Source organism: Podarcis gaigeae, assembly GCF_964106915.1.
Source record: "Podarcis gaigeae genome assembly, chromosome: 2".
Taxonomy (NCBI): Eukaryota; Metazoa; Chordata; class Lepidosauria; order Squamata; family Lacertidae; genus Podarcis; species Podarcis gaigeae.
The window spans coordinates 3,981,682-4,004,590 of NC_139679.1; the positions used below are offsets into that span (position 1 = coordinate 3,981,682).

Below are 22,909 nucleotides of genomic sequence, written 5' to 3' on the forward strand. Positions count from 1 at the left end.
GCATTTCTAACTCTTAAAGCGACGGAAGCTCGGACAGGGACAATATATCTGTGCACGAGCAGCTGTATAATCCTACATGTGGCAAGGCAGACTGTGTACGTATGAAATTCAGTTGCTGTAATAACAGGCAATATATAGTTCTGAAACTGAGCCCAGCAGCAACCCCCCTTGTTTACAGAATTGCAAATTTCCCTGACACGTTGCTGATGCATATACTTTCCCCTTTTTTGCGAGAGGAGCTTCTGTCCGTTCCGCGGGTTCAAATGCAAGTCAAGTACGAGCTGCTACGCGCAGCCTGCAGGGCGATCCGCTCGGCTGACTTCCAACAAAAGCGAGAGAGGGAAGGGAGGACTACATTTCCCATGATACCTTTTGAACCCGGTAGTAACTGGCAGTGGCGGAGGGAGAACCACGTGTTTCCCTTCCTCCAGCCCACCGTCCTCCTTTCAGATCTTGGAGACTCACTTAGCGTGAGCAACAACTAGCAAAACAGTTTGGGGGTTTTGCACTTTCTGCACCTTAGGCTGCTATGCTGCCTTTTCCCTTTAGACACTTTGCTAAGGTAAGGCGTGGGATGCGAATGGCAGGAGGGGGGGAGGAGGTTGGATCTGCTGGGATCTCCTAAGTTGAGTGTAGGGAAGAGATGCAAAAGGAGAGGGGGGGGAGGGGGTTCCTTAGTCCCACGCGCAACTTCACCGAAGTGCTCTGCAGGTGAGTGGCTGTGGATGTTTGGAGCACCTGGGCGAGTGTGCGTAGCTTGACTTGTAAAGGGGAACTGACCTGAGCGACACCTCCATCCTGCCCCCTCTCTCCTCCCTCCCCATATGCCAGGAGGCCTTTCCCTAAACAGTTCAGTTCTGGAGTGTCTGGGGAAGTAGTTTTTTTTGCTCCTCGAGTGACTGAAGATCTGTCCTCACTGATGGCATTCTTCCCCCCGCCCCCCCATGGGACTGTTAAGTCGTGCAAGTTTGGAGAGGCAAGCTTCTTGGGTAAGGAGTTTATATACCCGCCTGAGGGTTCAAAGCCAGGGATCTGATAGCAGCACCGATCTGTGCACCATTCTGCAGCTCAATTATTATTTAATTCTGGCTTAATGGCTCTTGGATGCGGCACCGAGCGAGGCGAAGAGTTATCTTGACGTTCCCAAGACTGCTGGGAGAGGTTTCAGCTGATAATAGAGTCTCGGTCACGCTTTGCTGACTTTTATAGGCTAATTTTTGTAGCATCTCTTTCCCTTTCTCACTGTCCTATCTGACATTGCAGCTTCGAGGGAAAGACAGGGAAATTGGCAGAAAGAGGCCCAGGTTCGGAGTGGGGGAAAGTGGGGTGGGAGGAACAGGTACAAATGCAACTTGGGCAGCTGCTTTATCACCTTACCAAAGTCTCTTTGGCAGAGGCTTCTCTCTCTGGCACCAGCTGCTATTTGATCTCTTGAACCCAGTCAATAAAATGACATACCCCCTGAAAACGGCTTCCTGATTCGCAGGCTAAAGATATCTGCGTTGGGTAACATGATTACAACTCAAAATTAAAAGGAAAGAGTTTCTACAGCCAGTGAACTGTAAATATTTTGTAACCCTTCTATCCAGCAGTCAGAAACAAGTTTGTGCCTGCGCTTTACAAGAAAAAACAAACAACCTCTGCAATTTGTAGAATCACTTTTTGCTTAGAAAATGATGATGGTTTTAAAATGATGCAGGGAGTGTTTCATTCATAGGCCAAGATGCATTATTGAGTTTTCCCTCCTTGCTGATGCAACCGAGATGAGCCGGTTACATCATCTGCAGAGGTGATTATGAGTTTTAGATGTTTTTTTCAAAGTACAACCTTTTTTTATTAAAAAGAAAAACTGCCCCCTTTTAAATGCTGTTGGCTGGCATTTGGGTTGCCCTTCTTTGAAACATGTGGGAAAGAAGTAGGAAAGAAAAAGCAAACTGTCCGTGCAACTCCCCCCCCCAACCCCCCAAGCTGGACTTGCCAACTCAGCATTCAGCAGCAGCAGGAGTTGTTGTGTCTGCTGTTCTGCACAAATGAAGCTCACTTGACCATCTGCAGCGTAACACCATAACAAAGCCCGCTCTGTTTCAGCAGCCCTTGAAGCAGCTCCTCCTGCCACCTCACCACTCCAGCTTTTTCTTTCAAGAATTCTCACTGTGTTGCTTTTTCAGTGACGGAAGTGGCAAGAAATTACTCCTTTCCCCAAACTCTCCATGTTAATGCAAGCAAATGCTATTCTGTAGGTCCATTGGGGCAACGCGGAAAGAGGCTGATCAACTTCAACTATTTGCTGCTTTCTAGACTTCTTTTTTATATATGTTAGTTGGTTGGATGATTTATCTCCCTGCCACCCCCAAACTTCATAATCTCCCACTGGGCTCAACAGCTGCCTTAGATTACAGAAGGCTGTAATATAAATTCCTCAGCACCCATCTGGTTTGCATGATAATAACCTAGTTCTGAAATGGACATAACTGCTAGTAGGGAAGGGGGGCAGTGAGAAATCCCCAGTTGGCAGCTCCAAGATCTAGCATGGCATAGTGGATGGTGTCTTGCAGCTGGGCTGGGATGTGAAATCCCTGCTCCGTCACAAAGCTTGCTTGGTGATTTTCGGCTGGTATCCATAGCCGTATTCAGGCATTATTCTCTGTGTCAGCCTTCCTGAACCTGGTGCCCTCCAGATGTTTTGGAACTACAGTTCCCCTTAACCAGAGCCAGTGTGGAAGGGATGTAGCTGGGGCAGAGGGAATGTGTAGCTCTCCAGATAGGGTTGGACTACAAGCCCCATCATTCCTGAAAACTGCCCATACTGGCTGGAACTGATGGGAGTTGGAGTCCTAGCAACACCTGGAGGGCCACAGGTTCAGGAAGGCTAACATGGAGGATACTGGCTGGATATGGAATAGTGTTGCAGTGAGCTTTTTGCAGTCAAGAGACCATCAGATGCTCCAAGACTCGTGGTTCTTTTTGTGAACGTCTATTGGTTTGTTTTTTTGAGTGGTAGGGAAGCCGGTGAATGCCAGTAAACTCTCTGTGTACTGCTTATGATGGGACTTAATCCCAAATCCAAGATGGCTGTCTGCCTCTAGAATGAGGAGGCTTATATTGCACAGGCGTATTTTCCGCATGTGGGATGATACACAGCGAGAGAAAGAGAGGTTGGGTGGAACACACACACACACACACAAACACAATGGCAGGTGGGGAGAGAAATCTACACAATTTTGCAACATGTCTCCTATTTGCTATAGACCTGATTTAATTGCAACTTTTCATAAGAAAAAGGCTCCTACTACTGGTGTCAAGCAGGTCTCATGGGATACGCAGTCAGGGTCTCCCAGAAATCCAACAGGTTTGATGTATTCTTTGCTCTGGTAGAGCAGGTGCCTAGATTGCAACATGCGCAGCCGAACTTCCAAGATGGATTGTGCCCTTTGTTCATTCTAATGTGTGGAAAGAGCACTTTTGAACCCCCTGCTTGAGTCCTCAAAATACTTTAGGATGGCCAGGCTAATATAACTCTTTCTTTCTTTTTCTTTCTTTCTTTCTTTCTCTTTCTTTCTCTCTCTCTCTCTCTCTCTCTCTCTCCCTCCCTCCCTCCCTCCCTCCCTCCCTCCCTCCCTCCCTTCCTTCCTTCCTTCCTTCCTTCCTTCCCTTTTGCCAGCCCTTGCGGAGATGCTGCCAGGCTGCGGGGAGTTTGCGGGCCCAACACAGCAAAGCAGCTGCTGCATCGGCCAAGGAGACGCCAGGCTGGACCGGGCAGGAGAGCTTGGCCGAGAGTGACCCTGAGATGTGGGCGCTGGTGCAGCAAGAGAAGGATCGCCAGTGCCGGGGTCTGGAGCTCATTGCCTCAGAGGTGGGTGTCTCCTTCCTTAGCCCCGGAGTGCAGGACAAAAGGGTCTTATCCTTTGGCTGGCGAGTGCTGTCTCCTTCCTGGTGTAGTGGAGAGCCAGTGTGGTGTAGTGGTTAAGAGCGGTAGTCTCGTAATCTAGGGAACTGGGTTCGCGTCTCCGCTCCTCCACATGCAGCTGCTGGGTGATCTTGGGCTAGTCACACTTCTCTGAAGTCTCTCAGCCCCACTCACCTCACAGAGTGTTTGTTGTGGGGGAGGAAGGGAAAGGAGAATGTTAGCCTATTTGAGACTCCTTAAAGGGAGTGAAAGGTGGGATATCAAGTTCAAACTCTTCTTCTTCTTCTGTTAAGGGACCTCTCTTGGTCATACAGGCCTTGGGTCTGATCCAGCATCTCTCTTACACACTTGAGAGTGCCGTAAGAGTGTATTCAGCCCCAGCTGCCTAAGCCACTTTTGGCCCTTGTGCCTTCAGGCTGAATGCTTGACCTCAGCTATGGCCTTTTCCAAGGGATGCGATTGAGCGTTCTTTCTTAGTAAATTACAGGAGGAGAGGCTTCCTTTAACCTCATTTGAAGTATGCAATTTGAGAAATAAATAGTTCATGAGGACTAGCTGCTGTGTTTTTAAACTGGGTTTTGGTTTTAATTCTTCCCTTATAATTTATGGTAGTTGCTATTTAATGCATGATGTTTGATTAAGTTTTGGTGTTGGCTGCTTTTGAGCTCATTAGTTTTAAAGTGCCATAATAATTTGAGAAATAAATAATAAAACATTTGCAATGCACAGTTTAAATGCAAAATGTTTAAAGTCAGGACTGTAAAAAATATTTCAGATTCTTAGGTTTCAAGAATGAGGTCTTTTTAACAGGGCTGGAAAAGCTTTCAACCTAAGTGTCCAAAGGAAAAGAAAAAATGCTTTGGGATTTTCTACCCCACCCCACCCCACCCCCTCTGCTTTTATAATCTTTACCTGGATGTATGTATGGGTTATTATGAATACAAAGGAAAGGCAGTTAATCTGGGTTCATGAATGCAGAATGCAAAGGGGTTGGATCCAGATTAGGTCACGCTTAAAGCTAGACCCACTGACATCAATGGAGCTTGACTCCCATTCATTCCATTGGTTCTGCTCTAAGCATGACTAAATCTGGATCCAACTCACAGTTATGGTCTTGTATATATGACATGCATAGCTGGCCCAAGACATTTTGCTGCCAGAAGCAAAGGGCAAGAGGCTTCCCTCCCCTATTCTACATACAAAAGCTGATTGACGGACAGCTCAATCTTGCTTCAGTGCTGGCAATGGGACAGGCTTCTCCCCCACAACTTTAGGCATCAGGCTAATTCCAGGAGCGCAGGGCTGGCAGTGTAGTGCACACACAGCTCTGTCCTCAAACACAGCGGAGTACCAGGAGGGATCAGAAGGAATGGCCAGAGAGGCTGTTGCTGCCCCCTGCCCAGCGCCTCACTCTGGCTAATGCTAGGGCCGGCCCTACTAGCTTTAGAAATGACTGGAGTAATAAAATAGCGTAAGCTAATGAAAGGAAGAGGGATTCTAATCTGACATAGAACTAGTCTGAGTTTTTCATTTTTGAATCCAGATCCTGGTGTATGGGCAGGAGGAGATGTCTGACATTTCTCTGCATGTCTTCCTACCCACTGTTCTGATCATCACACCCCCAGCTGCTACTTGGCCCCAAAGTTGCACCTCACTGTGGTCCCAGCCTGGACCAGTCTCTCTCATCTATTTAGCCTTCCCCTTCGGATGCAATTCCTATTTCTCTTTTCAAAATGACCAGCCTGGATAGACTACTGCAGAGCAAGACTCATTACCTTGTCTGGGTCTTAGTTATATCTTATTGCAAGGTGAAAAAGTTACTCCATTTTTATTCACCTGGAAAGAGAAGCATAGAGCCTGAGGAACATGGCATAAGAGGGATGGAATGTTTCTAGCTCTCTATCTATTGCTTGTGTGTGATTCTCTTCTCTCTCTTTTTTCTCTTTACCCCTCCATCTCTTTTTTCTTTTCAAAATACTGTTTATTAATTTTGCACAAATTTTAGAAAACAATAAAATACAGTAGAAGAGAAATGGCAAATCACATTTTGATAAACGGATATAAGTAATATTGATGACTAGTGTATCTTATACTTCACAGTAGGAATACAGACATAGGAAATGAGCTAAAAAGAAAGAAAAAAGGGGGTGAAAAAATATCAATACAACTCTACAAAAATCATACAACTTTAACACATTCCATATATCAAGGAGTATGGGAAGCTTTTAACTTTTGAAACTCTTTCTCCCAAATTCCAGAATTTCTGCAGCCGAGCTGCACTCGAGGCTCTTGGATCCTGCCTCAACAACAAGTATTCAGAGGGCTACCCTGGCAAGAGGTAATGCCATTGTTTAGTAGTGAGACAGTCTGGGTAAAATAAATCAGTAATGGGTTGGGATGGAGGGTCCTGAAAGTGGGTGAGCAGAGACTGACCAGGTTTGATGGCCTGCTGGCCTGCAGACTCTTGCAGTGGATAAAAATGATGCAAAGATGTTAAAAACTTACCAAGTAAATATCACTGGGGCTCGAGTTGCGGAGATGTTAGGCCTGGTGCCGTCAGTTTTTTTGGGACTGCGGATAAAACATGAGGGCAAGAATGCAGGAAAAGCACCCTGAGAGTCAGGGTGGCATCGTGGTTAGTGCTGGGCTAAGGCCTGAGAGACCAGGGTTCAAATCCCCACTCAGTCATGAAGCTCACTGAATGACCTTGAGCCAGTCATAGTCTCACCAGGCTCTTGTGAGGATAGCAGTGGAGAGTGGGGGAGAACCACAAACATCGCAGAAAAGAAGTGCCATTATTAAGGAAGAACAGCAAGGGGCAAAATAGTGGTTCCCATTCGATGGGGGAGTCATGGCCCTCCAGATCTTGTTGGGATTCACAGCCCCAACCAGCATCGCTGTGGGCCTTTAAATATCAAAGTCGTGTCACAGGATGAACCTAGGGAAGAGCAGCTCACACTGTAATGTCTAAGGGCACCAAGGAAGAGGGATGGAAGGGGGTGAAAGAGGGAATAAGCCAAAGGAAGACTTAGCATTAGTGGGAAGAAGCTATGGCTGGGCAGGGGAGAAGGTGTACAAACTGCGTATGAAGAAAAGTCCTCTTTTCTCTTCTTCCTGAGACTGCCATGGATAGCTTGGGGCCTGTTTCTTACAGTGAAGAGACAGAATGCAACCACCACTGAATTGTCCCGGTGCGCCTGGTGTTTGCTTGATGCATGGAATGGTCCTCCCTTGGAAGAGGCCTGAGTGAAAGAGACTTGGGCAGGGCCCATCTTGGGCCTGAGCTGTTGCCTCTTTGATTGGTTATCACCCACAGAAGCATGTTAGGATGAAATATTAGGAGTGACAAAAGGCGGGGAGGGGCATTTTGTCATCTGGGAAAAGAATATGGTAATGAAGAGGCGGGTGCATGAAAAGTCAGCTGCGGAGCACTGGGGTGGCAGCAGGAGGCTTTGCTAGGGGATGGCGGTCTTGGCAACTTTCTTTATACATTGTGGCATGGAGAGGAGAGAGAGGGGTCTCTCTTTGTTTTTCAATGTCGTCTTCTCTGGTTCAGAGATAATGGCGACACCAGGGCAATGGATGTGTGGGCTGTTGATGTTTTAATTCTGCTTTCCCCTTTGCCTCCTGACACAGGTATTATGGTGGCGCTGAGGTGGTCGACCGCATTGAGCTGCTGTGTGAACGCCGGGCCCTGGAGGCTTTTGACCTGGACCCCGAGTGCTGGGGAGTGAATGTCCAACCATACTCTGGATCTCCTGCCAACTTTGCTGCCTACACAGCTTTGCTGCAGCCCCACGAGCGACTCATGGGCCTGGACTTGCCTGATGGAGGCCAGTACGTTCGAAGTGGGGCGTGGAACTGGGAACTGGCATGGCTAATAAAGGCGCAAGTGAGGAAGGTGTAACTGAAGGAACCGAGATGGGGAGGTAGAAGGAGAAGGACTGCAATGCCGACACAGTGGGTCTTTGTGTGGGGTTCAGGGCATTGTGGTTTTTCTTCACACTGGTGATAAAATCCTCCACAGGATAATGGTCCCCTGACAAAGCGAAATTTGCTGGCCCTTAGTCAGTTTAATATAGCAGTTGGTTTTTCAGCTTTGTGTCTGTAGAAGCTTCTGGTTCCTTTCTCCCTCTGGTTTGTGGAGATTTTGAACTCGTATTTTGGGGGACATACTTTGCCTCGTGTAGTTACTAGATCCTACTCTGCCCCATAGAAAATCCCTCTTGGAAGTGACTGTCCTACTTGAGGACGGATAGCTAGTTAATCTGTGGGTCCATTTGGGTGGAAAGGTTCTTACTTGGTCCCATGGTCAGAGTTCTGCTATGACTGGGGCTTAGATTATCTCCTGACAACATGTCTTCCCTATTCTTGCAGCCTAACGCATGGGTATATGTCTGACGTCAAACGTATCTCGGCCACGTCCATCTTCTTCGAATCCATGCCCTACAAGCTGAATGTGAGTGAACAGAAATGTGTCCCATCCTTCCTTTTCCAAAATACCCCCAAAGCAGCTTATATTCATAAATGAAACTTCTTGTTCCAATAAAATTTAGTCCAATCATTAAAACATCAGTTTAGCAGGATTTCACAGACAATCATGGTGCTCATAAAAACAATTTTAAAGCATTTTAGAAGAAACAGTTTTACAACCAGTCATGGTATGAGTGGTTAAGTAATCAAAATTTAGCTTAACCTTCCAACCAAAAAGTAGTTGTGGGAGGGATTTACACAAATATAGGGCCACCACCAAGTAGACCTTGTTTGCAGTACTTGCCAATCTAATTGATTTCAGCGTGGGGAGGCTGCTGCTGATGATAATAATGATTTGCCTTCATGTATACAAAATGTACGGCGTTGTGTGTGAAGTGTTAGCTGTGGTTTTCTTAAAAAATAGTTTTTATTAAGATTTTTCTGTGTTGCAAAACAGATAAACAGGGAATCACCTCCACTTTCAATTCATAGTCTTTTTCACAGTTCATTTACATTTAGTGAGTGTCACTTTTGTCATAGACATCTTGCTGCTGGGGGGAGAAAGGGGGCAAGGGAGATGGGGGGCATTGTACTTTTGTTCTGTTGACTAGTGTTAGTGTGGGGGTTTGTGTCAGCATCATGTTGGTAGGTAGGGGGTTTGGCACCTTTCCCCCTCCCCACCACCCCACCCATTTCCTCTGTGCTGAGGGTCTGTGTAGGATCCTGCCTGCAGTTCTACAGCCCTTCTACATACCATCAGCTGCCTCTACCCTGTAGTCAGCTACCTTGCCTGGAGGGAGAGACACTGTTGTGTCTCTTCTCCCCTCCCCCCCCCCCCCCGTATCGGCAGATGAGAACTGGATCTGTCCAGTGGCCCAGATTGTTGTCTCTCCCACCCTCCATGGAGCACGGTTGACAGGTGTGTGGAGCCACCCACCTGCCAATCACTTTACTTCATAAAGATGTCAGGTGACCCATTTTTGCACACATGGTTTGAAATCAAACAATGCAGGCAAAGGTACAGCCTGAACGGAGCATTTTGCAACACCCTTGGGTAGCAGTCGACAAGCCTGACTATCAGGTGATTGCTGGGCCTTCTAAAGGCCAGTGTAGGGCTGGGCAACGTTAAGTTTTCAACACTGCGATGCATCACCAGCCAAACATTGTGATCTGGTGATACACTGTGAAGTTGAAACAAGCTGCATTGGCCCCAACCCACAAGGCATGGGGTGAAACTGCCGCAGCGCTCAGCGCTGGAGCTGAGGCACTTTCACCCAAGGGCTTCGTGGGCCGGGATGATGCAGCTTGTTTGCACTGCTCAGGTGGGGGGCGAGAAGGCTCCCGCCCCCAGCTGAGCAAGCCCAGTCTCTCCATTAAGGGGCAGGCAGCTGTGCGCCCCTGAACAGATAATTTTAAAGGAGCCAGCGCCCCGCCTCTGGCTCGCTCCTCAGGACTCCCTCCGCCTTCGGGTTCGTGGGGGGCGAGCGAGCTGCCTCTTCCTCTTAGCAGAAAGAGTCAGCCCTCTCGCTCCCCACTTGCTTGAAGATGGTGAGAGCCCTGCCGATGTCGGGGTGAGGGGCAGGAGAAGGAAGCAGCCTGCTCGCTCCCCACTCACTTGTAAACGGAGGGAGCCTGATGGGCTCCGTTCTCAAGGCTCCCTCAAGTGTAACGGAGTCCCCCACCCCACCTCCAGCTTGCGCTAGCCAGAGGCGGGTTGAGGGCACCGTTACACTTCCCCGCTTGGGGAAGGGCAGCCAGGCAACCCCAGAATGGAGAAGTTTAAAGGAGCCACCTGCCGAAGCGGGCAGCCAAGGGAGGGACAAGCTACATTGGCCCCTCAACCGTATGAAGGCCAGAGTGCAATGGCTGCTTCACTCAGCAGTATATTGCACCTGAAACCGCTGCTTCTCCTGAGTCCCTCTGCTGCCAGCGGCCGGCAGCAGCTTCTTTCTCCCTTGCGTGCTGAGTGCGGTTGGCAGAGGGACTCAGCAGTGCCAGTTTCACCCGCAATATACTGCCGGGTGAAGCAGCCACTGCGATCCAGTCCCGGGTGATATATCAGTACACCATGGCTCAGCTGATCCGTGGGCATTTATGATGGTACACAGGGTTTTGCAGTCCAGCTGATTGACTGTTCCTGCAAAATCTCTTTCTGCTCAGCCATGTCCTTACCTGCTCCACATCTGATGGTGTTTATGATGTCAGGTATGGTGCAGGTGGGCATGGCTTGGCTGAAATGGCCTGGCAGTCAAAGGGAGGCCTGTTGAGCCTGTTTTAATGATGCATTTTCTATTGCTGTAACCTGTCCTGGGACCTTCAGGTGAAGGTGGATGGTGATGATGACAATCTAGGTGCCCTTATAGTCTTCTCCCCTAGCTAGTTTTTTTGCAAACAAGGGTCAAGCTTTTTTAACCACATATAGATCCTGCTTGGAAGTAATCCTTTCAGGAATCTTAGAAGAGGTCTTCCATAACCTGTGTAGCTTCTTGTTCCTCTTCATAACTATCCAAATTAGAATATATTATACACAGTGCTAAAGAATGCAGATTAAATCATGTAAAGAAAAGAGTTGAAATTTGGCAGATGTGCTCAGTTTGCGAAGCATGTATGTATTTGGATTTCTTGGGCACCTGTTGTTTTAATACTGGCAAGACGGCTCTGTGCTATTCCTTCAGCCTCTTTTATCTTTAACCTCTCACTTCTTGAGTGCACTTTGCCCACTGATTATCCCTTGCACAAGATTACGGGTGAAGGAGATAATTTCACAGTTCACTCACATCCACTTTTCCTGAGTGGCTCTGAAGTGCAGTTGCTGTTTTTTCCCAAGGCAATGTGAAGAATCCTCTCCTCTCTTCTGCTCCCCAAGAAGTGTCAGTTCTCTGTGTGCTCGACCACTTGGCTTGCCTCTGCCAGCTACACAAAGATGCCTGAGGTTGAGAAAACATTCTCGCAACAATGCTGCCTTGTTCTGGGAAGGAGAGGAGGCAGCGGCAGCAGCGGCAGCCTCTTTATAGTTCTGCATTCTCAGTCAGTATTGGCAGCCAATAAAACTGGTCATGGAGAGGCTACCTGGTGGCAAAAAAAGAAAAGATCTCTGTTCTGATTTATTTATTTTGAAAATTATCACAAATAAAATGTAACAGCATGCAGAATTCAAAACTAAGAGTCTAAGTCCAGGGTAAACTTAGGTAAACTTAAGGCTTAAAGAGCCTTAAAAAAAAAAGCTTTTGTGTTTAATCATATCATCAATGCATACTGTGTTACAGTCAAGCACAAGGTAATAAGAATAAAAATAACTTAAATATTTTAGCTCTGGATCGTAGCATTTTTCAAATTGTGATGGTTTTTATGCAAATCCCAATTTCTTATCTAAAATTTTGAATTGATTTGATGATAATTTAACCGATACAAATTCTTTAATCTCTTCTATTTTTCTCATTTTTGGCTCTCCTGAAAAGTCTAACAATTCATTATAGGTACCCAGTTATTACTCATATTAATTTTTTATTTGCTTCAGCTTCTATTGGGGATAACCACCTTGGTGTTTTGTTTCCTAATAAATTTAAACAGGCATTTAAAGGTGGTTGCTATTATTTATTTTATTTCATTTATGAGTCTCTTCCCATGAAGCATCTGAAAGTGATTTCACATTACAGTAGAAAGATCTTTTAGAAATTTCCTATTGTATTCTGGTCTCCACCTCACAAGAGACCCGAGGGAGGTTATTCCAGAGGGTGAGCCCTCTGGTGGAGAAGGGCTTTCATCCATGTTGCCACCAAGTGACAATCTGCTGGTCATGGACTCCTCAAAAGATCTCAAATATCAGCTGGTCTGAACCAGAGAAGGCAGCCTGCTAGGCATCCTAGTCTTTTAGCTAAAAGCATCCCAACTTGACTCACTGAAGTCCTTTCTGGGGTTTCATAGCCTGGGTGTTCCTGCAGCCATCTCTGTCTTAGACAGGCAGGGCATCAGACTGTCTGCAGCTTCAGCCAGCTACAAGCATCTTAACAAGACATCAGGCAAGGGGGCAGTTGAGATGTAAGATAACTCGTCTTCATATGTGGGCTGGATTTGGTGTGAAGGCAGCCCATTGCCAACCCCTGCTCTATGGAACCTTTCTCTCCTGTGTGTGCATTTATGGGTGAAGGGAGAAATATTGGCTTAATCCCCATGCGCTAACCCATCACTTCCCTCCCTGCAGCCAACAACAGGATTGATTGATTATGATCAGCTAGAAGTAACGGCCCGACTCTTCCGCCCGCGTCTCGTCATTGCTGGGACCAGTGCCTACGCCCGCCTTATTGACTACGCCCGCATCAAGAAGGTAGCCCCTGGGTGCAGTGGGAGGGCAGGCAGTTGTAGGGCTTTGAAATGCATTCCTGTTTTGTTGTAAGCCGCTTGGAGCATGTTTTGGGGGGGGTTGTGTGTAAAAGCATCATACAAATAAAATGACTGAATGAATAATGTGTATTCTCCCTACCCCATAGTAAAATTCAGTGGAAATGTGAGTGTTAGGGCTCAACTGGAACCTGTTTGCTTCTAATAGTTTTGGATCTGCAAGTAGCTGGACCTTCAGTTGGCTTTGGGCTGGAGTGCAAGGGTGCTTGTTCCTTTTGCTTGCGAGGCATGTGGCAAGGAGTGTGTGAGCAGGAGACTGACCTGTTCTTTTCCGTCAGGTGTGTGAAGAGGTGAAGGCCTACATGCTGGCTGACATGGCCCATATCAGTGGTCTGGTGGCAGCCAAAGTCATCCCTTCTCCCTTTGATTATGCTGACCTGGTCACTAGCACGACTCACAAGACACTGCGTGGAGCGAGGTGAGCATGACAAGGATGGAGTGTGGGGTGGGGAAGCATCAGTCCTCATCATTTGGGGGTGGGAACCTGATGCCCTCCAGGTGGGCTCCCATCAGCTCCAGCCAGCACAGCCAATGAGCAGGGATGTTGGGAGTTCCAGCTCAACAACATCCAGAGGGTGTCAGGTTCCCCCACCCCTGCTCTTTGTGAACTCAGCGGAAGAGTGTGGGCTTTGCCCGCAAGGTGTTCCCCACCACAGGAGGAGAGGGCCAGAGGTTCCTCACTCATTTTTCATCTCTTTGGGGGGTTGTGAAGACCCTCTGTGTACTTAATCTGCTCGGGAACTGTGAACATGGCTAACATGGTCCAGTTGTGAAATCTCTCTCACTTCACCTGCAATCTTGTGCCTAGGGTAATTAGAGGGCAAAGTACTCTCTCAGCGAGAGGTCAAAAATACTGGAGTTAGGACTTTTGGCAAAAGGTGTTGGGGAATATAAATGGAATTCTTTGCATAATTTTTAGTTTTGCTGGTTATGGGAAAGGCAAGGACTGTCTCCAGCTATTGGAAATCCTATTCAGCTGCCTCTCTGGTTTCTGAAGCTTCAGTGGGCATTCCCCCAACCGTAACCAAAAAGCCTTGTACGCTTGGGACCTATATCTGAGGAGCCCTAGTGATAGATGTACTTTCATGTTCACACTTCCACACTCTTGTTGTCACATGCAGGTCTGGATTGATCTTCTACCGCAAAGGTGCCCGTTCCATAGACAAGAAGACTGGCAAGGAGATTCCCTACAATCTGGAAGAGAAGATCAACTTTGCTGTCTTCCCTTCTTTGCAGGGAGGGCCCCATAACCATGCCATTGCAGCTGTCGCTGTGGCACTGAAACAGGTGGGAAAGGGAAATGAGAGCCCTGCATACACTTTTTGACAGGATTTTCGACATTAACTTGTATCACCACTTCGACTCCCTCGGTGCCCTGAAATGAGCAACATTGACTCTTGGTTTCCCAGCAGCCCCTGCAAAAGAAAGCTGTTGATTGGCTAATCAAGTGCATTGCTCAGTGCAAATGATCTGTACCCCATAGTAAGCTCTTCTGTCTCCTTTTGAAACCCGCCTTGCCTTCACGCTTTGGTGTTTGTTGTGTGCTCACTTCTTGTCTCTCTTGTCCTGCCTGTTTGCCTTGGTGGTCTGGACCAAGGCCTGTGTTTATCCTGCCCTAGACCTCAATCCTTCTTTCCATGGTCCTGATTCTGAAAATTCAGCTCATGAACCAGTGAGCCTGATATATATATGCTGTTCCATTAAGTTCTCTTTTGTCTGTGAGGAGCTACCTTTTAATCAAAAATGTTGCATCACAGGAGCAGTAAGGGCCCTTTGCTCCCCTGTCCTGCTGGAGTTGGGGCACAAACTCCCCATTTAGGCATAGGCGCCCCCTGCCTTCTACTCTCCTAGGAAGCTTCTGTCCTCTATATGGTCCAGTACGTTGGCTCTCTTAATTCTGCTAGGAGAGGCTAGATTCCTGCATCTTTTAGAAGATTAGCTTTGATTTCTTTTTATTTCATGTTTTGGTATACTGCCCTTCCTATCCGAGGGTAGTTCCCTCTAAGCATTTACAATGCTATGCAATGACATAAATAAAATGCTACCTGAAAAAAGCAATTGAAAGAGATGTACTTTACAAATTCACCACAACTTCAGAACCAATTTGGAAAGCGGAATGGGCAACTCATTGTTGAAAACATCATTTTCTTTCTTCTTGGTTACATTTAAAGTGCTTGAGAGACTAAAAATGCCATAGCCTAGTGCCTAAAAGACAACAATGTAGGCACCAGATGAACTTCTTTGCAGAGGGGATTCCACAGCTGGGTTGCCACTGATGAAAAAGCCCCTTCTCTTGTTTCCAAGAGCGTAGCTATCTCTGTTACAGTTCTAATAACTAGTATTGGTAAACTAACTAGTATTAGTTTGCCAATATTGTGCCAGCTAATTGACTGCCCTCCTTTTGACCAGTTAAGTGCCAGTGTTGGAGAGTGTTCCCTAGAGCAGGACGGGGGAATATCAGGCTCAGGAACCAAATGTGGGTGTCTAAACCCTTCTACCTGACCTTTGGGACACTCAGGCCATTCCCCCACCCCCAGTCCAAACACCCCTCTCCCCATTCCACAGCCCTGAGCTGTGCCCTCCTTGTTCAGTTTTGCTTGTCTGGAATACGTATGTCTGCCCGAAGGAGCATCTCTGCCCGGGCACTGAGGTCCAGCTCCGAGGGCCTTCTGGTGGTTCCCTCCCTGCGAGAAGTGAAGTTATAGGGAACCAGGCAGAGGGCCTTCTCGGTAGTGGTGCCTGCCCTGTGGAATGCCCTCCTGTTAGATATCAGAGTGCTAAACAATTAAACAACCTTCCGCAGAAATTTGAAGGCAGCCCTGTATTGGGAAGCTTTTAATGTTGGATATATTGTGTGTTCTTTGATATTTTTTGGGAAGCTGCTCAGAGTGGCTGGGGCAACCCAGTCAGGTGGGCAGGGTTCAAGAAATAAATGGTGATGATGCCCTTGAAATGTGATAATGCCTCTTGCTTGTGTGGATGGAGGAAGACGTGTAGGAACCTGTGGCTTTTTTGCATGGCTGTATAGAGGCCAAAGTAATGTGTGTGACTCCGCCCACTTTTACTTCTGGTCCCGGCACTCAATCTTGGCACGTGGCCCAAGGAAGTTTGTCCGTTTGGCCCTTGTACTGAAAAAGGTTCGCCCTCCCAGCCCTGGAGTTCTGGGCTGGGAAGAAGCCGAGAGAGTGTTGCCTCTGCTTCCCTGTGGAGTGACAAAATGCTGCAAGCTGTGTTGCTTAAAGGAGAAGTGCTGATTCTGGCCCACTTTGCATCCCTTTTTCCATTGTAGGCCAGCTCACCTATGTTCCGGGAGTATTGCCAGCAGGTATTGAAGAACGCCAAGGCCATGGCAGAAGCATTGCTGCAGCGAGGATACACTCTGGTTTCAGGTATAGTGAGGACCCTCAGTTTGCTTCTGAGCAGAAGACACAGCCAGAGGAGTCACATGGCAGAAGCTTTTACTGGGCTGTACCATTTCAGATTGCAGGTAGATGGCACATTTTAGGCATTTTCATATATTAAAAGCTCCCAGCGTATACAGAAATTGGTATGTAGGGGAGAAGAATTCTAGGCTTAGTTATATCTCTGACATTCTAGTTTAATGGTAGGCACAGGGAATTTTTAATATGGGATGGGATTCAAACATGTGCTCCCCCGCCTGCAGTCTGAAATGGCACATCCCAGCCATGCCATCTGACTCTTCTGCTTGTGTGCTTTAGCTCTGGGTCTTGACTTTATTTTGGTGCAGTGGGAAGGGAAGTGTTGGGGTAGGTTAGCCAGTGAGTAGCACATATGGACACGGGTGGCGCTGTGGGACGCGGATGGCGCTGTGGGTAAAACCTCAGCGCCTAGGACTTGCCGATTGTATGGTCGGCAGTTCAAATCCCCGTGGTGGGGTGAGCTCCCGTCGTTTTGTCCCAGCTCCTGCCCACCTAGCAATTCGAAAGCACCCTTAAGTGCAAGTAGATAAATAGGGACCGCTTTATAGCGGGAAGGTAAACGGCGTTTCCGTATGCTGGGCTGGTGCAGGATCGCCAGAGCAGCTTCATCATGCTGGCCACGTGACCCGGAAGTGTCTCCGGACAGCGCTGGCCCCCGACCTCTTAAGCGAGATGGGCGCGCAACCCCAGAGTCGGTCACGACTGGCCCATACGGGCAGGGGTACCTTTACCTTTACCTTTTAGCACATATAGAGATGTGAAAACCTGTAGCTGTTTGCAGAAGCATGCTATTTGGAATGGGTGGAATAAGAACAGCTGTGGGAAAGTTTTAAATGCATTTTGACCAGTGACTGGAGTGCTGGTTCAAACCCCTCCTCTGCCAAGCACCATATAGTAGTCTCAATCAAGAGGATATCTTCACCTTGGAGATGTGAAAAAGGTGATCATATAGAACACTTTTTTGAAACTGCTGGTGTTCAGTTCCATGAATCGACCTCTAAAGCAGGGGTGCCTTGCCTCTAGCCCTCCAGATGTTGCTGGACTCCCTCTCCCATCAGCCCCAGCCAGCATGGCCAATGGCATCTCACAACATCTGGAGGGGCCACAGGTTAAGCATCCCTGCTCTAAACACAGTACTGCTTCTTCTACAACCAAGCAGTATATAAATTTTATGAAATAATAAAAAAAAATACATAGGATAGTCTATGAATTTAGTGTCACAGTTTTTCTGGGGTGGGTGGGTGGGAAAAGGTGGTCACTAGGATGATTAGATAAATTCATGGTGGATGGCTCCATCAACATGTCCGCCATAATGAAGAGGCTGTGTCGGCAAGCAACTATGAAGGTCTTTAACCCAGCAGGGTAATTCTAATGATCATCATAATTGTTATGAGATGGACCTATTATTTGAGTGTTGAGAATGGATGTGAGTTAGGAAGGTTATACTCTGTCTATCTCTATCTCTCTGGTTAGGTGGCACTGATAACCACCTGGTACTTGTGGACCTGAGACCAAAAGGCATTGACGGTGCCCGGGCTGAGCGGGTGCTAGAGCTGGTGTCCATAACAGCTAACAAGAACACCTGTCCTGGGGACAAGAGTGCATTGACACCTGGTGGCTTGCGGCTTGGTAAGAACAATGATTTAAATGAAAAAGTCAGGTGCATGGCTGTTTCTGATGTTCAGAGCTGCATATAATTACGCTGAAGTAATCCAGATTTTGCCACAAGAAAAGCTAAACTCTGCTTTGAGACGCCTTCTTTTTAAATAATGTCAATTATTTTTGCTCAGGACTGCTAGGGAGAAAAACAGTGGGAAGCGTATGGAAATTTGGGGATAGGTGCACCTAATCACTTTCCATGGATGCATCTTGTGAGCGCTGAAATCAGTCCTGGGCCCAGATTTCAGCAAGCTCAGAATCTTACTCATGTAATAAAAAAACAACTTTCTAGCCCTTAAGGCTGCAAAAATAGGCTTGAAAGTATCCCAGAAATTAGAGTGAGGAAAGAAAGTTCCAGTATCTTGTAAATTTTTCCCCTTAATTAGTATAATAAATTAAGCAGAGTAAGCAAATCGCTATAAATCACCTCATTTCCAGGTTCTTGTTTTCTTGGCCCAAATTCCTTCCTTCAGTCATTCACTTTTAGTGCAGATTATTTATACTAATGGGGAAGGAAGGCTGAACTGGGATAGGACACCACAATCCATAATGACTCTTCTCTTCTCACCCCCTCCCCTGCGGTGTCCTCCCCAACACACACCTGGAATACCAATTGCAGAAAACGGTATTGGTAGGTATTGGTGATGTTTTTGTAGGCAATCCGTCAATATGATTAAGAAAGAGAGTAAGGAGAATGGAGGTCTTTGAACTCCTTGTCAGGTCTATGTGTGCGTCCTTCTCCTGCTTATGAGCTTTCGCACTGTCCAGGGTGTTTATTCTTTCAAAGAGAAGAGCTGTTCTCTTCCAATCCCTCACAGGGGCACCTGCACTTACCTCCCGGCAATTCCGAGAAGGCGATTTCCAGAAGGTGGTGGAGTTCATGGATGAAGGAATCCAGATTGGGCTGGATGTCAAAAAGAAAACCTGTGAGTTGTTGGTGTGTTATGGAAAAGCTAGCAGGTTGAATTGGGATGGGTTGTCTGCATGTTGCAGTTACTAGTCCATGTTGAATATCACTAACTTGAGACTTTGACTTCTTTAGTGGGACAACTAGGCGATCTGTTTGATAGACTCATTATACTCCGGGCTTTCTTTTCCAGCTGGAGCTCACAGGAGCTCAGCTCTGGCACCTCTCAGTGGGTGCCATTGTCACTCTAAGAGAACAAGGGAGAAGTTTACGGTGAGCTCCCGCACCTCTTTTTCTAGAAAAACAGCACTAATTACATTTGCTGTTTCTGAATGATGGATTTCCTTGATTCAGCTGAGACCCAAGAGGTCACAGAACATCCTCTGAATGTCAGGTCCCCCCGCCAACTGCTTTATTGGCCCTGCTCTGTGCCTTTTGACGCAGAGAAGTTGAGCAAGTCAAGATTTTTTCACCATGTGTCTCTATGTAACCAAAAGTTGGTTAAAGTGGTAAAATGGGGGTCCCTGATTTCTGAGACTTGGCCCCAGATTTAGGAGTGAGTAAAGAGTACATTCTTAGATAATTGAAACCCTCCCTCTGTGCCTCAGTCTCCCTGTGTTTTTGCAACTCCTGGTTTACTTATATTCCTGCTCTACTCCTTTTCCCACAGCCAAGCTCCAGGACTTCAAAACCTTCTTGCTGGCTGACCCAGAGACGAAGCAGCACCTGTCTGACCTTAGGCAGCGAGTTGAGACCTTCGCCCGTGCCTTCCCCATGCCTGGCTTTGATGAACGTTGATGCTATGCCCAACCAGAGACTGTCTGATTACCCCCAGATGGGCGGGGCTTGCCAGAGGCCAGGTGCTTGGGGTCCCTGTAGTCCTACCTCTGAGAGCCAGCCAGCAGGGTGATTGCCTTGGCCACCTTTTCTCCTTCTCCCAATGCCCATTTTATAGTGACTCAAAAACAACTGACCTCCTTTCCGTTTTATAGCAGGACTAGTCTCTGATCCACGGTACCTGTGTAATATTTTCGCCTGCCCACTATGCAAGATGGGTTGTAAGAATTAAACAGCTTCATCTCTCTCCCTTGGCTAAACCAAAACAGAGCATTTTTGAAACTACCTTCTAATGTCGTGCCCTTTGCCACCCATGTTTGAGAGTGTTTATGTATACATGTGGACATGCTCACAGTACCTTCTCTGCCCAGAAGCACACGGCCAGCGATATTAACATGCACACTTGTGGGCTTCTAAGTACCATGCAGACAGAATTATGCTTTGTGAGATTGTAAGAAGTGCCTTGCTGGATCAGACCAAAGCATACTTTGCTCCCAGTGGCCAACCAAGTGCCTCTGGGAGGCCCAGAGCAGGACCTGAGAGCAGTCACTCTCTCCTGCTGCTGTTCTTCTGCGCCTGCGGCTCAGAGGCCTGTGCCTTCCATCCTGGGGGCCGGCTCAGATGACTTTAAAAGGAGATTAAACCAGTTCATGGAGGACAGGGCTCGTGGTGGCTTCTGGTCATGATGGCTGTATGCTACCTCCCGATTCAGGGTCTGTGTGCTTGACTCTGTAAAGAGAGCACTTTTTCTGTTAATTATAGAGCTTTAACATTAGCTTGTCCAATGAGAGCACAGAGAGGAGTCATTTCCTTTGACATGCTGAAGGCAACATGATTTGCTTGTTCCCTGAACTTCTGCTGTGGGGAAGTGGTTCTGTCAATGCTCCCTGCAGGAGCCAGAGATGCAGCCTCTGCATCCAAGTGGTTCTTGCAAGTTTTCCAGTCTGTTGTCTCCTTGTTAGGGCATATGTAAGGCTGCTTTCGCAGTGTCAATATTGCACAAAATATCTACTTGCTGTAGGTTTATTGTGTGAAAAATGGGTTCATGGATTGGCCCTGTTTTATTCAACAGGAGCACATCCAGCCCCTCCCCCCCAATGTGAATGTAGGTAACTTTACTACTTGGTAAGCTGGTCTTCTCCTAAATCACTGTCTGTTCATTTCTGGTTGGGTGAAGAAGTGTGGTTTAGGTATTTGTTCTGACCAAGTGGCTTAATAACAGGATTCTACATGGTAAATGGACACCACTCTTCCCATCCACTACAGACAGGAAAGGAATTGAGAACACACTCGTAGAGGAGAACTGCAGAATATTCTCACATGCCAACGCATGCAACCTTTTAAAAGCTGCAAACATAACTCCCAACTCCTGCATATTTTCTGTTTCTCAGAATTAGGCTCGTTGCTTCCTTCTGCATGCTGACTCTGCCTTCTGTAGAGGGATGTTTCTTGTGGAGAGCACTCTCTACATGAATCTACTAAACTAGATTTTATTTGGATGAAGGATGGTGAACACAAGCTTCTCTAAGTCTGGCAGAGGTGTCTCTGTGAACAACCCAGAAGATGAAAGGGGAAGCTTGCAGCAGCCCTTCAGGTGTTATTGAACTGCAGCTCCCAACATCCCTCGCCAGCTTGGGATGATGGGAATTGCAGTCCAACAACATCTGGAGGGCCTGCGCTAGATGGAAGGGCAGTTGCTGCTGCTTGCCTCCCTGGGGAAGTAGCAATCTCAGGCCATCTATTGTCCTTGGGGCACAGTTTGTGTGCGCATGCAAGTCCACAATTGCAGTAGTCATGACATGTGGTGAGAGCGAGAGATTCTTTTCTATTGTGTTCTAGAAAAGCATGTTTCTGGGCTGAGGCTTGCTGCATTCCTCAACTTGACTCTTTCCTGGTCCTGCGCACTGGGATCTTTGGTGGCATAAGGTCACCAGTAGGGACCATGAGTGTGTGTGTGTGTGTGTGTGTGTGTGTGTTTTGCTACCCAAAAGTAAACAGTTTTCAAAAGAATTAATCTCAAGCCACAGCTTCCAGCAGCTGTGTCTTGCTCACTCTGTGTGTGTGTGTGTGTGTGTGTGTGTGTGTGTGTGTGAGAGAGAGAGAGAGAGAGAGAGAGAGAGAGAGAGAGAGAGAGAGAGAGACAAACGTTTGCCCTTTTGGGGGGGGGAGAGGAGGAATCTGCATATAAAATTTGGAACACAACACAAATCGCATGACTGGGAGCATCTCTCGGCAGCATTGTTCTCATTTCCTGCCCAACCCCACTCCCCCAATTTTCTCCTCATCTTTTAGATTAATGGTCAAAGCGGCAAATAATCCCCCTGAGACAGTCTTGTCTCCCTTTCTTTCTCCTACATGCTTGGGAATTCCTTCTGCTTATTACTAAATCAACCTACTGCATTTGTTTCTAGTTTTATGGAGGGAGTCTATAATTCACCAGAAGGCTTCAAGTTATGGGGAACTATTCTCTCTTCGCTTCCTCCAGCCAATGGCAGCTTGTCTTGATGATTAATTGCTCTCACTGATGACAATTGGTGCCTTATTTCTCATTTGAATGGATCCTGCTTTAACTTCCATTTGTTCTTGTTCAGTTTCCCTCTGCCACTGCTTGCTTTTGATCACATAGTTTGGTTTTGAGCTTATTTTTCTGTGGTGCTTCCCAACATGCAATGCTGCACACATGTAAACACAGGAGAATAGTGGATGTACTAAGGTTAGCTGTAGTGACATTCCTGGTAGGTGAAAACATGTTACTGTAGATAAACACATTCACTGTCTTTCGGGTGGGGAGGAGCACACTGTACCAGCAAAATTAAGCAGACACGCAAATTTTCCCTAAGATAAGAGGCCCTCAAGAATCAAGTCTAGAGGGGGTGTGGGTGTGTTTGAAATCCAACTTCCGACAAATGTGTGTATCTTATGCAAAAGAGCAACATGCACCCATTACACTGCCAAATTCATTCTACCTACAGAATTTCCTAATGTTCAATTCCCGTGAGGACCCCAGGACTGAAGAAGGGGCCAATTGCAGGGCCTCCACCACCCCTGGCTATTCCTAGACTCACGGTGCTACAGTTCCCAGATGGACACAGGATGCAGAGCCCTCATCGACTCAGGTTCCTTGGCACATTTTCCAGATGTAGAGTTTCCTGGGCAGAAATTCAACAGTTTAAGCCTTTACTTACATGGAAATATAATTATGGGGAAATGTTCACTGTGATTGTGCTTTCTCTAATTTGGCATTTCGCCACACACCCATGAGAGCCATTTTGTGACTGCTGCCCCCAT

At 47.1% G+C, this 22,909-nt stretch overlaps 1 protein-coding gene across 1 annotated transcript; it reads left to right on the forward strand.

Annotated features, from left to right (window-relative positions):
* Positions 1–235: 235 nt before the first annotated feature.
* SHMT2 (serine hydroxymethyltransferase 2) lies at positions 236–19,868 on the forward strand. The gene is made up of 12 exons (XM_083729208.1): positions 236–562; positions 3,662–3,853; positions 6,166–6,245; positions 7,544–7,744; positions 8,285–8,366; positions 12,582–12,704; positions 13,057–13,196; positions 13,900–14,065; positions 16,068–16,167; positions 17,692–17,847; positions 18,696–18,803; positions 19,455–19,868. The coding sequence occupies exons 1-12, from the start codon at positions 530–532 to the stop codon at positions 19,580–19,582; spliced, it is 1,509 nt and encodes a 502-aa protein (XP_083585334.1). The 5' UTR covers positions 236–529; the 3' UTR covers positions 19,583–19,868.
* The last annotated feature ends 3,041 nt before the right edge of the window (positions 19,869–22,909 follow it).